Genomic DNA, 17354 nt, shown 5'->3' with positions numbered 1-17354 from the left:
AGGAATAAGGGGGGATGAGGAGAGGGGAGAAAGATGTAAGAGCCAGGGAAGCAGAGCAGGTAATGTAGCCCATGTACTGAAAAGCAGAAGGTGGAAGGAGAGGGAAGCAGCCAGGGGCACGGCTGAGTGTATGAGGGAGCGCAGCTGAGGAGAGGAACTAAGAACAAAGGATAACAATGCATGCCCCAAGATGTTGTGAAGAAACCGCTATGTGGTGTAGTAACCTAAAAATCAAAACAGGAAAAGACACAGAAAATGAAACCATGACACCTGCAGGGAAATAGAACAAAGAAGAAATGAGTTAAGGCTGACTTAGACCTCACGTGTGTATGTGTGTGCATGCCTGCACTCTCACACATAATGAAACTAGAAAGTGGATCATGAGAGGGGAGAAAGAAATCCTACCCAAGTGTGGAAATGGAGGGTGTGATAGATTACATGTGGCATAAGAGTAGAAAAGGAGTCTACTTGGGAGAAGGAGGGGAAGGGAATTAGCCAGAGAGAGCAGAAGGCATGGAAGAGGGCGCTAAGGGAAGGGAGTGAATTCAAAGTATACTGACACATATGCATGAAAATCTAATATTGAAACTCATAACTCTGTATCCTACCTTAAAATTTTAATAAAAAAATAAAGGTTTACACAGAATTATTATCAGAATTAAATGGCACTTCAGGAGTTTGTAAAATCAAACAATAAATAATGTATGTGTATGTATATATGTGTATATATACATAATGTATAATTATCTATCTATCTATCTATCTATCTATCTATCTATCTATCTATCTATCTATCTATCTATCTATCTATCTCAAAGCAAAGAGAGGCTAGTAAATGTAGCTGAGGCTATCAGAGGATCAAATGGAGTCTGGTAGGGTACTTTAGCCTTCTGATAGGTAGTTAGTAGGGTAAGGGTGGGGGTGAACTGAAACAAGTGTCAACAGGTACTAACAGGTGTCCACTGTGCACTGTCCATGCTGACAGGGATGAGGCCTAGGGGAAGCATGAGGGCCACCAGAAGAGACGATGTTATGGTTTTCAGGAGATAGGTTGGCTGGAGCAGTAGCTGCTACAGGGCATCTGAAGAAGGCTAGAATATCCATACAGGCCACTAAAGTTAACTGTGAGTACTAAGAAGAATACTGTTTTAAACTTCTGAATCAGTTTTTGAGTATGAAATAGACCTGTGACATAATCCGAACTTTGAATGGCTAAGAGGGTTTCCAATGGAGAGCTTGCAGCAGATCCTTAGACACCTCCTTCTGAGGAAAAGGACAGCACCAATTTCTGTGAGCTGCTCTACAGATGCTCTTCTGCTGACATAAGCAAAATACATACGGGTACATCTGAGACTATTTGTTTTTTCATATAAAGAGCTACCTCAAAATTAATGTAAAGTTTCAATACTAGAAGCAGATACAGTATTCTATTTCTGCCTTTGTATAAGCAGACCGAGTTGAATACTAGGACTAAATAAATGATAATCACATCAAAGAAGCAGGCTAATTTATACCATCCACACCAGTTCACCTGCACCATTAATAAGTCACAACACAAGGAACCTGAAAGTCAGCACTTCTCATCACAGTGCTTCCCATGATCCACACATCACAGGCCACTTTGCATTGCTAGGCTGGATCTATGCATGATTTTCAAGGCATCTTTCATGTTTGTGAGGCCCTAGCACCAACCCATCACTGCTCAGTGGTGAAGTACCACTAACTTGAGGTAAAGTTAATATAATCTGTGGGTTAGTTTTGGTCAACTTGGCACAGCCAGGGTAATTTGGGTTGAGGGAACATCAACTGAGGAATTGCCTCCATCAGATTGGTCTATAGGTAAGAAGTCTCTCTCTCTCTCTCTCTCTCTCTCTCTCTCTCTCTCTCTCTCTCTCTCTCTCTCTCTCTCTCTCTCTCTCTGTGTGGCGTGTGCGTGGTTTTTTTCCTGAGCAATCCCAGCTCACTGCAGGCAGTGCCACCCCTAGGCTGGTATTCCTGAGTTATGTATGAAAGCAGGCTGAGGCACCCATGGGAGCAAGGCAGTAAGCATCGCTCCCCTGTGTTTCTGTTTCAGTTCCTGCCTCCAGGTTCCTGCCTTGAGCTCCTGCCTTGACTTCACTTCATGATGGACCATAAACTGAAGACCCTTTGGTTATGGTGTTTATCACAGCAATAGAAGGCAAATTAGTACATGAAAAAAAGCCCTAAATTTGCAAATAAGTGAACAGAGCTAGGACAGCTTGCTCAATAAGAGGTTTCAGCATGTGGTATCCAGAGAGGGTTCTGGAAGCATTGTAAATACTCCAAAACAAGGACATAGATACTACTTCTCAGCAACTATACATTTGGTAAAGCTTTTTTCTGTCTACATGGACACTGAAATTTGGAAATAAAATAAACATGGGATGGATAAAAACAATTCTAAAACAAATGGCAACTCATTTTCTGGCATTTTATCCTGTCTTGAACCCCAGCTTTGAACATTCTTTTTGAACACAGGGAAGAAGAAAAGTTGTCAGTAGTGGAGAGGGAAAAAGCACCCCTCCCCTAGCCTTGGTCCTTTCTCCCAACATATGTGCACTTTACCTGTGGCAAATGCTTTCCAGCTACAACGATACCATTAGGTGTGCGTTCCAGGATCTGCCACACTCGGTCATAGAATTCCGGGGGTGTTCTATTCAATGACCCATCAATCTGACGTCTATTCAACCAACATCTGTAGACCAAAGGAAAGTCTTAGCACTGAAGATCAAGTTTGTTACTGGAAAGAGCAGGGTTAAGTGTGCCAACAGAGTGAGCAAGAGTGAGAAGTCTGTAGTGGTGTGTATCTGCATGTTTAGAGGGGTGAAGGCAGGCAGACTGACATTAGCAGGCCGAATGATGTTCTCTAGAAAGCTACAAATTGGTTACTACACCATTAGATGGCTTTCCCATATCAGAACCGGTACAACCAATCTCAGTTATTTTATATTGTTCTCACATTAATAAAATGTAAGCATTAAAAAGCCATGGAAATCCTATAGCTTGATTATATCTATAGCTCCTTCCCAGAGTGGGCTCAACAAACTGGGAAGAAATGAATAAGCTAATGTTCAGAAAAGTATTACTTTCATTGTCAACCAGATATTGAATCTTACTTATTAGAGTTATGGCCAGAGCCACAATAATAAACCCAAATTCTAGATTAGATATTACCCTAATATACCATCCACAATTGCCAAAGGTACAGAACTTGCTTTATTTTTAAAAATCACACAGTGACACAATATAATTTTGCAAAAGCTGAAAATTGTATATGTTTGTTTGTCTGTCTGTCTGTCTGTCTGTCTCTGTGTCTGTTTCCACTTGGTACTTAAAAAGACAGACTGAAAAGCACAATCATCATATGTGGAGCGTGTCAGGACCAAGCGACACTGTCCTAAGCAGGAGCATGCTATGCAGAGTAAACAGGTAAAGACACTTCTCTTTGCGGTAGAGAACCAGTGCAATCTGATACACTTAGTAATTAAGAAGAATCTTTTCTGGATGGAGTTCTGCCAGCAGACTCAATGGTGAAGACACACCACTGCCTTCAGCGTTTGCTAAAAGGCCAAGGATATACCTTGCTGTTGTTGTTGTTTTGGTAAACAAATTCCCTCTGCATTAATTTTTATCCATATCCTTTAAATGTGACAACAACACAAATACATTTCAGAGCTCTAAGAGGTTATGGCTAGCATTATCAAGGGAGCATTTGCTTAGAACATAAAAATAATATAAAAATATAATAGAGCTGGGAAATTATTTTAGATTATTATTATTATTATTATTATTATTATCATCATTATTATTAATCTGTATGGGTGACTTGCCTGTATGTATGCCTGTGTACTATGTGCATGCCTGGTGCTTGTGGAAGCCAGAAGAGGGCACTGGATCCCCTGAAACTGGAGTTACAGGTGGCTGAGCTACCACACAGTGCTGGGAATTGAAGTCATCACTGACTCATTTTTCCAAGTATACTTAAAACGCTGTCATTTTATTTTGAAAAACTTTACACTTAGAGAAACCAAAATATAATGCAAATTTCTTATGCCCTCTTCAATCATGTCCTCTCCCACTTTTACCATCCTATATAACCACAGCTTAACTATTGACACCAACAAATCAAAATAACATTAATTTCTTTTACTCTCCAATTCAGGATGGCATGTGTTATTTAGTTTCTATGTCCTGGAGGCTCCATGAATCTGTGGTATGTATTTCTTCACATTTCTTCTTCTTCCTTCCTTCCTTCCTTCCTTCCTTCCTTCCTTCCTTCCTTCCTTCCTTCCTTGCTTCCTCCTCCTCCTCTTCCTTCTTTTCTTCTGCTTTTCCTCCTTCTTCCTATTTATTAAGTTTTCATATCTTAGTAATATCTACTGTTTCATAGGATTTTTCTTGGTTTGGGTTTATGGTAGTTTCTTGTTTTAAAAAAATGCACTTTTGCCAAGAAAATTCAGAAGTGATATGCTGTCAGTGTCTATGGTACATGAAATTAAAGTCTTATTACTATTGATGCTAAACTTCATCATTTGGGTGATGGGAGTCTGAAAGGTTTTTCCTCAGCTGTTAGTAATTATGCTGAGCAGAAACACCCAGCTCCTGTGCCAGCTTTGCCCCCACGCTGCTTCTAACAGCGGTTCTTGCTGGCAGCCTCTGCTGCATTTGCTGTGGTCACTTTCTGCTCCCACCATCCGATCTGTACTGACTAGACTCTGCCTTAAGCACGACCCCCTTCTCTCCCAGTCACTGATCGCTATCAGCATGGACTCTATAATCTATTACTAGTATTTGTGTATTTCTTCTACATGAATGAGCAGGCACACACTTGGAAAAGAAAAAAACCAAAACCAAAACCAAAACCTCATCTCAATTGGAGTCCCAGGGGCCTGTTCCAATTTCTCCAGTGTCCACACCTCTGTCACATTTTGAGACTTTTGTGGGTTTTTTTTTTTTTTTTGTATTTCTGGCACAAAGATGCTCCTGGTTTTCCTTTGCATTTTTTTCCTTTCCTTTTCCTTTCCTTTTCCTTTCCTTTCCCTCTCCTTTCCCTCTTCTTTTCCTCTCCTCTCCTCTCCTCTCCCCTCCCCTCCCCTCCCCCCTCCCCTCCTCTCCTCTCCTCTCCCCTCTCTCCCCCCTCTCCCCCCTCCCCCTTTCCCCCCTCCCCTCCCCTCTCCTCTCCTTTTTCCTTTCCTTTTCCTTTTCCTTTCTTTTTCTTTCCTGCCTTCCTCTAGAGCTGATTCTTTTGTTACAGTGTTTAGAATGCAACTATTTTGGGTTTGCTCATTCTTATGGCAGTTTCACTGCTCCTGGGACATCTCAGGAGACAGATGTAGGAAACACAGATGCATATGCACAGGCACAGATCCATGTTCATTTCTCTATCTATCAACGGAAAACCATGACTTCATATTGGCTTAGCCTTTTCAATCAGCTCCCTTCTTTTCCTTAACAATGAGAAATCTGCTTTTTAGTCATAATACATTTATTCAATCTTACCGGAGACATGAAGTTCAGCTTAGATTGCTATTGAATATACACTGGTGAGAAACATGCTTTCACTAGAGATGGCATTTATGTGTGGTTGGTGTCTCTAATGGGCATGCCTTCAACAGGGGCTTTGCCTTTCCCACCCTCCCCAGTGTAGTGGTACTCATTTGTGTGAGCTGGCTTCAGCTGTTGGTTTCCACTCCACTCTGGACTCTTCCACATACAGACATGTTTTATTACATTACTTAATACTGCATGTATTCAACACTCCCACTATTTATGAGTTGGGAGCATGTGACACCCACTACTTAGGAGGAGGCGTTCCATACACTGCAGCCAGCTTGGGGAAGGCTTGCTCTGTGCCCAACTCTGTTATGCTGTATCTATCATTCACCATTTCCCATTTGTTTTTATCCTCTCTGAACAGCATACATCATACTCGTTTCTGATTTATCCCTCCTGGATTTTTTTCTACACAAGTGAATAAATACATTTAAAAAATAAGAATTCCATATAATAGACATTGTTTTGCACATTACTGTTTCATTTAATGATATAGCTTAGAAAGAATTCCCTTCTTCAAAGGTACACAGTACTCTGTTATGTGGGCACATCACATTTAGGTTATAGAAATACCATAAATGTTCGATTACAAGCAGTAATTTAGTCAGTGGTCTTATGCACGCACATTTTCATGTTGTTGGAAACATATTTTTAAAGTAGATTACTAAAAGGACCTGGCCAAAAGGAAAGAGTTCTGAGATATCAAATCCCACCAGGAAGGGCTGTACCCCTCAGTTATATATGCAATCCTTTCTTCCCACAGCCTTGGCAAATGATCCAGGTCTTGAGGCTGGAAGATACAAGTTTCTGACCTGGATCTTGGCATGGAGATCTTGAGGCACAGTGGCCATGAAAAGTTTAGATTCAGGCAAGGTAGTACATGCCTTTAATCCCAGGAGACTGAAGTAAGGAGATCTCTAAATTCAAGGTCAGCCTGGGACAAAGCAAGTCTCAGATCCAGGTGTGGTGGTATATACCTTTAATCTGGGCCACACCTTCTACTGGAGGCCTACATAAGGACATGAGAAGAAGGAAGATTCAGTCTTCTTCGTGTGCTTGCACTTACTTGCCAGGACATTTGTTAGAACCTACTTCTATAGAAGACCAGCTCAAACAACTAGCCTCATGGAACTGAGCAACTTCCCATCCACAGCTGCCCACTGTTGGGTTAGCTGGACTACAGACTCTAAGTCATCACAATAAATTCCCTCAATATAGAGAGACAGTCCATAAGTTCTGTGACTCTAGAGAACCCTGACTAATGAAATGCCCATGCATAGCTCTAATTGTATATTAATTTGAACATCTTTAGAAATATCCAAAGGGCACTTTTAATGAAATGTTCAGATTGTTCATGCTCTCTTCCAGTCTCCTCTTGGTTTTGGGTGGCTGGTTATCTTTCAGTTCTTAAGAATGCTGGGATACTAAGTCTTCAAAAAATGCATTGGTCCAGGTTCTTGGTTTTCTTTTGACATTATCTTTGCCATGAAAAAAGGTTATTTAAAATCTGATAGGCTTTATTAGTTGTTCCTTACCTTATCTTCGGTTGAATCATACTTAAGGCCTTTCCCACTCCAAGGTTAAAAAGAAATTTATCAATGTTTTCTATGTCCCATGTTTTACATGCAGATCTCTAATGTATATGGAATTGGTTCTCGTATGTCATAATGAGTGTTTGATTTTACCTTTTGCAAATAGCAATCTAGTTGTCAAAGGTATTTATTTTAAAAGCCCATTCTTGACCCAGTGACTTGGGATGGTAATATTATCATGTAGCAAATTCCTCATGTGTATTTACTGAGAGTTCATCTCTGGACTCTCTTTTCTCTCCGATGGCCTCTCTGTTAACACACCACTCTGTTTTAGTCATAGAAGCCATGGAACATGCTTTAAAACCATTGGGGAAAGTTTTCCTTTTGTTTGTCAGTTCTCTCATGTTAGTTTTTCCTCAAGAATCTCAGTATTAACTTGTCTGGCTCCAGAAGACATCGCTTGGGATGTCATTGGGATGCTGCTACATTTACAACTGACATTTGATAATGTTAACTGTTCTATAACAGGGATATGTGTAAGGCACATATTTGTAATTATATATATATATATATATATATATATATATATATGCATGCACATACATATATAACTTTATTATCTTGGGGATGCTAGGCAGAAATACACTAAATAAGTTCCTATGTAATATATATGTGTGTTATAAACACATACATACATACATACATATGTACACATGGATACACTTTTATAGACTAATCTTCTCTAGAAGATTCCAGTTAGAATCTCCTACATATATAACTTTGTTAGGGATACTAGATCCAAATACACTAAATAAGTACTTGCCTAAATAATTACACTACTCAGTGCTCATCCTGGCATTAAAAAAAAAACAATTTAAATTCAAGGCAATCCACAAACCCTTGTTTTGTTGTTATCTCTCCTAAGTGAAGTATATGGGAGGGTTTAGCTGATGCTTACTCTACAGAGACAGCATCAGGCAGCATATCTACATAATGTTACCAAACCTGATTTCTTCTGCCTAAGTGTTGGGAGGAAATGCCACACACTATAAAGTTCCATAAAGGAAATTTAGTCAAAAGTGTATGAAATGTTATATATTATATAGAATAATAAAAATGGGAAAGTGCTATAAACTATTCCTGGAGGAAGAACTCAAATCAACACAGACACATAAATTTGGACATTTCAACTTGTGACGTCATTGCTGTCTACCCGTGGCAAGGCAGCCTCGTGTTCTGCTGAAACTCCCTCTGGCCTGGTGTTCACTATGTAGCTCAGACACCTTTTTATCTCAGCCTCGAAAGTGCTGGGATTGTCGGTGTAAGCCACCATGTCTGACTTCTGAACTTTCTTATTAATATTGTAGTAAGGTCTTATCCATATCAGGTTAAAAAAAAAAGCAGATGTTTCTGTGTTTGCTGAGTGTCCTACAGGTGACGAAAGGGTCTGCTTACCTTCCACTCTGTTGAGGCTGGAGAATGTCTAGCAGCAGCTGCTTCACTTCACTGGGCGAGAGCTGGTACAAGTCCACAGCTGGCTTATCCCCGCCCCGGACCTGCAGTTCATACTCCATGGCGTGGATGATCCACCTGAAGCAAGAGCAAAGATCTCCTCAACCACCTCATGCCTCGGCAACGCCCTCCACAGGACTGACGTATCCAGGGTGAAATGAAGACAAGGTCATTTAAATGTCCTCCATCCAGACTGAAACCTGATCAGAATCTCAAGGCTGCTCTTGAACAGGTCGTTAGTTATAAAACACAGTAAAAGCTAAATACATAAGAGGTTTTTGTTTTTCCAGGTCAGATTCACTACTGCTGCATAATAGTATACGTATGCATATACATATATACTATAGCTGCTATAAGATACTCTAAGATCAAATGGCACATGAACGGTGAGCCTTAAGAGTGGGGCTGAGATGTGACATGATGTGAGATGAGACGTTTCCTTCCTGGAAATGACAAGTATGATGATGATTCTTAAAAAATGTCTTTTTACCTCCTAAGTTACTGACTTGGGGCTGGTCAGAACCATAGGTGCCCATGCTTGAAATACAAGGGCAGTTAGCTGCAAGCTAACTACAGTGGTGTGTTAGAGAAGGGTTGCTGCAGCTAGACAGAGGACTGCCTTTCCCTGGATATACTCCCTGGAAGAACAACCCATCAGGCTGCTGTATGTACAGAGGTGAAAATATAAGGCAGATACAGGTAAAAAACTCAAGCCCCCCTTTTTTTATTTTTTTGGCCAGAGATGGTTTGCAAAACAATAGTCATGCTCGCTCTTGGGAAGACTTTAATGTCTCAGTGCAAAAGATGGGAGAAAACCCTCAGAGCAGCCCAGGTGAGCTGACCAGAGGTGGAGTCAACAAGGCATAGGCCCCTTTGTTCTGGGCCAGGTCAAAGGCCACAGATTAAGAAGAGCCTCAGTGACTTCTAATCTCTGTGGTCTCAGATGAAGATCTCAGTCCTTCCCTCTCCTACTGTTGCTATTTCTGGATGTCAGGGGTTTCAGTACATGCTTTAAAATGCTCAGCTTGAGAGAAACAGGACTGCTTGTTTGGATCTAAATGCCTCCCACCCCTCAACCCTGCCCCACTGACAAGCTTGGTATGACTAAGAGATGGTTGAAACTTTAAGAGGAGGGCCTTAGAGTAGGCTTTCTGGTCACAGGGAGATGTCCACGATGGGACCTTCCCCTTTCTGCTTACTCTCTCGAGTGCCAGGAGTTTGCTCTGCCAGGTGATGCTGCTATGCTGTGCTGCTCACCTTCGGCCTAACAGCAATGGAGTCAACTGACCATGGACAAAAATCTCCAATGCTAAAACAACTTTTGTCTTTGTAAGTTGATTCTATCAAACTTTTTGTTACAGTAAGAGTAACCCACTAACACAAGGACAGGATATTAAACATATATTAAAAACTGTTACAAGGGTTGATTGTATCCACCCCAACTGTTCCCAGGCATCCCTAGCAACATTCCCACCCCACTTAAGTCCATTCCACGTTTTCCCTGGAACCTAATATGGTAAGTGCTGCCTGTGGCACTGCCAGCAGATCCCACTGGGCTTGAGTGTAGCTGCACTGAGATCCCTGTCAGACCCATAAGCTGTGTTTCACAGCTGCCTCCCCACCCCCCAGCTTCTGCTTTCTTTCTTCCCCCTCTTCCTTGACGCCCAAAGCCTTTTGATATTTCTTTAAATCAGCTGAAAACTGAAATAAGCTCATGTTTCCAGCAAAAAGTAGAATTTCTTGACATGTTCACCTCCTGTGCTAGAGACTATTTTTGCCCAAATGGTACACAAGCACAGCAGTCACAAGAACACAGTTATTTTTGGATGCTTTGATGTTAAAATTCCATATAAAATTCGTTGTTATAAACATTTTGGTTAATAAAAAACAGTACTCAATGGACCTTTCCTTTAAATAAAAATCTTGATAGGTTTAACTGAAAGTTACTTATAATTCTACTTTATTTCCCTCTCATTTTAATGCTACATTTTATATGTGTAGTAGCTTAGAGTAACGACCCATTATTGAGCCATGCAGTGGAAAATCTGTACTCTGGTCACTTAGAAAGCCAATGGAGTGAAAAGAAACATGGAGTGGAAGGCTCTCTTCTAGACTACGGGACTGCAGAGATGTACTACTATGTGTGGAAGTAAGAAGCCACTTGGGGGCTAGATATTGGATATTTGGTGGTGTTCACTTGTTATTATGATAATGGCACTGTGATCCAAACATTATGCTAGCTGAGCAGCAGCACACAACAGTACTTCTGGTGCTTAGAAGGTGGAGGCAGGAGGATCCTGACTGAGGAAAGTCTGGGCTACATGGTAAGACCATGTCTCAAACCAAATCAAAACCCAAACTATCCACTAAGCCAACAATGACAACAAAATCAGAATGTCCCTCTTTTTAATTTTCATTTTCCTTTTTCTCCAACATAGATTTTTTTTTATTGATTATTTGAGAATTTCACATCATGCACTGCAATCACACTCATTTCCTAGTTCTCCAAGGTACAAGTGGATATCTGTGGTCTGGACTGCCACTAAGGTCATATGGATGCCTGAGGCCTGTGTTGATGTCTGTAATCCGTGAAGGAAACCGCCCCTAAGTCTAATTTATATTGTTCACATACTCACTGGAGCATGGTCAAATTCCCAGTAGCTAGCCCCTTAAAGAAAACTGAGTCTGTCCCCACCTGTATCCCAGCTAGATGCCATCAACTGTGGAGAGCTACACTTTAGCATTCTTACCATGATCTTTTAGAATTCTTGTTGATGGTTTCTTGTCTAGGCTGTTATTTTTTGGGGGGATTGGGTGGGATGGGGGAATGGAAATAGGAGTTGCCATAGAAGCCTTCTAAAATCCTTTTTTTTTTTTTTAAATATCATTTGTGAATCTGCAGTCACAGATAACAAAAGTAGCTTCCTTACCCTTTACAGTCAATTGGAATGTGGATCATGGACTTCCTCATGGTCTCCAGCATCACTAAGTACCATGGACCTCTGTGTTCTCTGGTGGAGAACATAGACATCAACATAGCCCTTAGCAGCACCACAGGCAAGGGACATCAACATGGTCTCTGGGCCAACATGGGTCACAGACACCCATATGGTCCCCAGTGGCAGACTGACCCATTGACATCAACATGGACTCAGGTGGCAGCACAGCCTCCAGACATCAACATGGTTTCAGGTGTCAACACAGACCACAAACATCCACATAGCCTTTGATTGGCAACACAGAGCATAAACACCCCCCCCCCCCAGCTACAGTAGGACCACAGACCCAGACATGGCCCTTGGTGGCAGCATGAACCAAAGACATCAACATGACACAGGTCACTCACATCAACATGGCTGCTGGAGGCATCATGACCCATGAGTATCAATGAGGCTTCAGGTGGCTCAACAGACCACAAAGATCTGAGTGCCTTCAGTAGTAGCATTGATCACAAACATCAACATAGCCCTGGCTGCAGCAGGACTATGGACTCCAACACAGCCCTCAGTGCAGTACAGGCCACTCATAGCAACATGATCTCTGATAGCAGTCTGGACCATCAACACTATTATGGCCTCCTGCAGTATCACAGATGACAGACATCAACCCAGGCCTCAGGCATCCATATGACCTTAGTGGCAGTCCAGACCACAGATATCCACTTGTACCTTGGGTTTCAATGTGGCCTGGGGCAGTGGGCTATGAATTCCAACATGGCCTCCAGGGGCAACATGGACCATAGAGGTCTTTCTGGGATGTCTAATCTAGAAAATAAACATTTCTTCCTCTCAGACATGTGTTGGATGGTAAAACCATGCCAGGAAGTTTGGTAAGGTAGAGCAGGTTGAGATCCAGAGACTCAATGGGCACACACCTGGGGCTTAGGTGACTCCCAGCTCCCTGCCAGACTCCTGTCCTGGAACATGAAGAAATGCTTCCTATCGTCACATAGGTCCAAAACAGAGTTCTCCATGCTAATGAGGTACACAGAGGGGTACTTAGCCCGGAGGGGTTAGCCAATAAGCTTCCCTTCCCAGATATTCCTCTCTGTACAAGGTATTTAATCTCAGGTCTACCCTAAGAAATGGGTATGATACATTATGCATCCATTTGCCTCTCTGTGCCTCCAGCCACAACTGTCACCAAGTCTGACTCCACCAAACTAAGGACAATCACCCATGGGACAAGCCAGAACTCTGCCCGTCCCGCCATGCCCAACCCCCTTCCCCCCACTGCCCTGGGCTAGATGCTGTCCCCAGCCTGCAGGCCCTGAACTCTGTTCTCAGCTCTTGCATGACTCCCAGCAGTGCCTGGAGCCCAAGAGTCTGAGAACCCCACAGCCCAGCCTTGTCGCAGGCCCAGGGACCCCTGAACCAGCTCAGGCTTTCCCACATCTCAGACTGTGCTTTCCCATCCCTGGAGCAGTGTCTTGGCACTTCCTTCCAGTCCAGCAGCCACCCAGAGAGCCTCCCTAAGAGGCCAGGGCAGAGCTGATGTGGACCCACAGACATGCTGTTGTTACCCAGAGCATGTTGGTGACCATGCAGCTGGGTAGCTTGTTTGGGGGCTGAGTCTATACAAGCTGTTGCACACCACCCTGTCAGCAATGACATGTTCCCCATCCATGGCAGGCCCCTCTCTCTCACGCCTGACACTACCTGTGTCTCTAGTTCCTGCTCTCTCCACTGCTCATTCACTGCCCCATTCCTTCATCTTTTCCACCTCTCCATCACATTCGTTTGTCACAGCTGCACTGCAAACTACAGTGTGTCACACAGGGGACACACACACACACATACACATACTACTCAAACAGCTCAACATACAAATATTCATTGCAATGAGTTGTTGGTCTGGTTCAAGGTTTCTGGTTTCTGAAGCACCATAAAGAGAGCACCATTGCTGAGACACTGCCAAGACTTCTCTCGGATATCCTGCTGTCACCCAGAGTCAGGGTGATGTTTGTAGCTAGGTAGGGTGTCTGGGAGCTGTCTCCTGGCTGCCATAGACTTTCTTTGCACTTAGAACCTGTGGACAGTTCTGGTGCCCACACCTTCTGTCTCCCAGCAGGGCAAGCAGCGTGGGCTGTAGCTGCAGCAGCTCCATGCTGGGGACTGGCCGCTGGGCCCAGGGCCAGCCCCACTCAGTATTGACCTGTTTCTCTAGGAGCCACACAGTGTTGCACATCTCCCTGTCTTTGGTACCAGCCACCTCATGGCTCATGTCTGCAGCCTGCTGGCTGAGATTTAGCAGCAAAGGGTATAGATTTGTCATTCTCTGTCATCTTTCTTTCCAATTTCATGAGTAATTTTTTTCTACTGTGTCACCCTTTGGAGCCTCCATGGGTCTCTCAGATTCCTTTGTTCTCTCCCTCTCCCCCTCCCCTTGTCCTCCCTCTCCCCTCCCCCTCCCCCTCTCCCTCTCATCTGAGGTTGGCATTGAACTTGTGGGGATCCTTCTGCCTCACGGTTACATGCACTTGGATGACAGGTGTGGGCTACAAACCTTTCCTAAAAGATTGCACCTGCTCTCTAAGCTACTCAGGAATCAAAGTCCAAACACAGAGAACCTGCTTTATGCCTCTGACCCAACAGACTATAACAGCATGGCGGATGTGATGCCAGCCACGTGCACATGCTAAGAGGCACACTGGATTTTATTTAGCTACAAAGTAAAATGAAATTCTGACATTCTGAGGAAAACCGATAGTGCCGGGAGATACAGCAAGCAAAGTAGGCTCAGGCCCAGAGAGGCAAACGTGACATGATCATTCTCATCTGCAGATCCTGCCTCTGAACTCCGAGACGTGCATGTTCAATTCAAGTGCATGTAGAGGCCAGGGAGCCTGGAAGGGCCACTAGAGAGGAAGCCTTAAGGGAAGGGAACATAGGACACACAGAATATGGAAGTAGTTGGGGAAGGGAGAGATGGGGTCTGGGGAGAGGGCAGAGAGAAGGCAGCAAGGAAGGGTTAACCAAAACTAAGCATGCATGGAAATGCCCTTATGTAAGCCTATCATTTTAGAGGTAAGCTGGTTAAAAGAATACTGTTTACAAAGTTTAAACAGAAGCACCCTGAATGGGTAGGTACTGCTCTTCCCAGAAGCCACAGGCTACTAAATGAAAACCCCAGTGCGGGCTGAGGCTTTCCTCCATACAAGTTGTTGGTATCCAGGATTTTGGATACCCTGGAGGCTTCCAAAATAACACAGGCACACAGGCTACTGTCACTGTGCCTGGTTGCCCACTTGAGCTAGGTGGTAGGATACAGTTGCTGAAGACACTTCAGTTGCAGGGCAGAGCAGAGAGAAGTCACACTGGGACTGAGCTCCAAGTCTCCACTCGGCTGGCTGGATTTTATGATACCTGGGGTGCTGTGGGGGCTCCTGGGGAAGAAGAGGCACCAGCAGTCCTTACACCGTTGTGGCCTTCGTGGCCACACCACTAATCTACCAAGCAAGATGTACCCACTGATGCTGTGGCATGACTACTGAGAGAATTGGTGGCAAGCCACTTTTGGGTTGCATATGAAGCTTGTTCTACCTGAGGAGAGCCATGCCGCCTGCTACTGTAAACCTGGTCTAGCACCCAAGGCAGCGCAGATCACAACCCTCAGGGAGAACTTAACTACTTAACAAAAGTTTGATTTGATCTAAGAGCTGGAGGGTGGGGAGGAGCGCTATGGAAGGCTGTTTTCCAGGCATGGTGACACAGCTGTTGTAATGATGAACTTACTGCAGCATGGTTTCCTGTACAAGACCCACACAAGACTGGGCCTGTCAGCATTTTATCCCAACTGGGAGAGCAGCTCAGGAGGCCCCATCCCTCCTGAGGGACTACTGACAGTTAGTGGGTGCTAGGTTGTACTTTTTCTCTTTTTCTCTTCTCTTCTCTTCTCTTCTCTTCTCTTCTCTTCTCTTCTCTTCTCTTCTCTTCTCTTCTCTTCTCTTCTCTTCTCTTCTCTCTCTTCTCTTCTCTTCTCTTCTCTTTTCTTTTCCTTTCCTCTTTCTCTCTTTCTTCCTTTTTTTCCTTCCTTTCCTTTTCTTTCTTTCTTTTTTGAGACAGGGTCTCACTATGTAGACCAGGCTAGCCTCAAATTCAGAGACCTGACTGCTTCAGCCCGATTTGCCTGTGAATGTCGGTATTAAAGGTGTGCAAAACCATACTAGTAAGGGGTGTGTCACTTTCTTCAGTCTTTGCTGTTGCTAAGTTGCCCATGATTCAGCAAATCTCCCACCAATGCTCAGAGAGGCACCCTAACTAAACTCAGTAGTGGAAGAAAAGGAGGAGGAGGAAGAGGAAGGCATGAAAGTGGAACTGAGGCTGGTCAAGAAGATGTCAGCAGGAGGGATGGGGCTGAAAGAATGTATGGCTGTAGGAGGGGAAGTGACCAAAATCCATCATATACGTGTGAAACTGTCAAAGAATCAAAAATAAGTAAGTTGTAAAAACACAGCTCCAGTTACACAGGGAAGAACCAGCCCCAGCCCGTACCCATTGTGCCCCACTGCAGAGCTCCTTTTAAATGGGGACATAACTATTTCTCATCTAACACACTACACTGAAGAATAAATACGGCCATATACATTTAAAAAGGTCCTTTCAAAGTCTAGAGAATTACAAAAATGTTAGTAAAAGCTAATTTTCTTATATCGAGAAACTTTTGCAAGACCAAAACAAAAACAAAAGAGCACCTTATGTATAAAGTACTAAAGAAGGTGTCGGAGACTCAGAGAAAGCAGACTTGGTGACAAGCAGAAAATGTCCTGTGATCCAGACCTAGTGTGATAATCATATCCCAATGGAAGAGAGAAGATCAAAGGAGCTCAGTAAAAAAAAGAAAACCAAAACACACACCTAGGACTACAATCCTTCAAAAGTCCACTGGACAACTCTCACTTCACACCTTCGTTCCGATCACCAAGGTCACAAACTTGATGTGACAACTCCAATAGAAAAGCCTTTAATTCCCAAAATGAGGGAAAGAGAGAGAAAAAAGGAAGAGAAAGGAAGAATTGTGGGAGGTCAGGAGAATGATGACTACCTTAGACCAAAGTCAGATGAACAAGAGTGAAGAGACACTCAGTTTCCCAGTGAGCAAAGGATACACACAAGTGACTGATCCCAGGCTGGGCTGGAGGATACAATGTCCCCTCGGGACAGCTGGAGGGGTACCCCAGAACAGTCAGCTAACACCACCACCACCACCCCCCGAGAATGCCTGAGATGAGGTTAGCAAGAACACCGTGTTATATGTCAGCATTTTATTTAATAGCATGCCCTCATCAAGGAGGGTGAGAGGAAAGAAGTCAAGTAACTGACACCACTCACGACATCCAGCTGACACTTGATGAGAACACAAGCCATAAATAATAGTCCTGATCCTGGGCAAGAAATGATTTTCAGAATCATTTTCACATTACTTCAAGAGAATAAAGACTGATATTTGTAGTTAATATTAACAACTCAATAAGGGACTGTCATATAACCAGCTCTTCACTAAGCTGTAATACTACACTTTCCAAATTCCTGTCTTGAAGCCCTGGCCCCATGGGAGAGCATCTGAAGCAGGGCCTTTGGAAGGTATGAGGGTAAGCCGAGGTCACAGTAACCTTAGTGAGAGAGCAGCTGTCCACAGGGACGACTCTCCACCACAGCCAAATCAGCTGATACCAGGACCTTAAACTTGCAGACGGTGAGAACATAAAGTTCAATTATTTAAGTTGGTTATCTATGA

General features: G+C 43.4%; 1 protein-coding gene across 11 annotated transcripts in view; it reads right to left on the bottom strand.

Annotated features, from left to right (window-relative positions):
• The window catches only part of Phkb (phosphorylase kinase beta), a 223399-nt gene that overhangs the window by 11846 nt on the left and 194199 nt on the right, over window positions 1-17354 (bottom strand). For all 11 annotated transcript variants that reach the window (XR_001778385.2, XR_878767.3, XR_001778386.2 and 8 more), the window contains 2 exons: window positions 8562-8696; window positions 2587-2716 (listed from right to left, as the gene is read on the bottom strand). Coding sequence is in view for 8 of the 11 variants with exons in the window: in XM_006530531.4 (XP_006530594.1) it covers window positions 2587-2716; window positions 8562-8696 (265 nt within the window). In the remaining 3 variants the exon portion in view is untranslated. The remainder of the gene's footprint in view (window positions 1-2586; window positions 2717-8561; window positions 8697-17354) is intronic.

Source organism: Mus musculus, chromosome 8, assembly GCF_000001635.26.
Source record: "Mus musculus strain C57BL/6J chromosome 8, GRCm38.p6 C57BL/6J".
In the NCBI taxonomy this organism is placed as follows: domain Eukaryota; kingdom Metazoa; phylum Chordata; class Mammalia; order Rodentia; family Muridae; genus Mus; species Mus musculus.
This window is presented reverse-complemented; position numbering and strand designations above follow the sequence as displayed.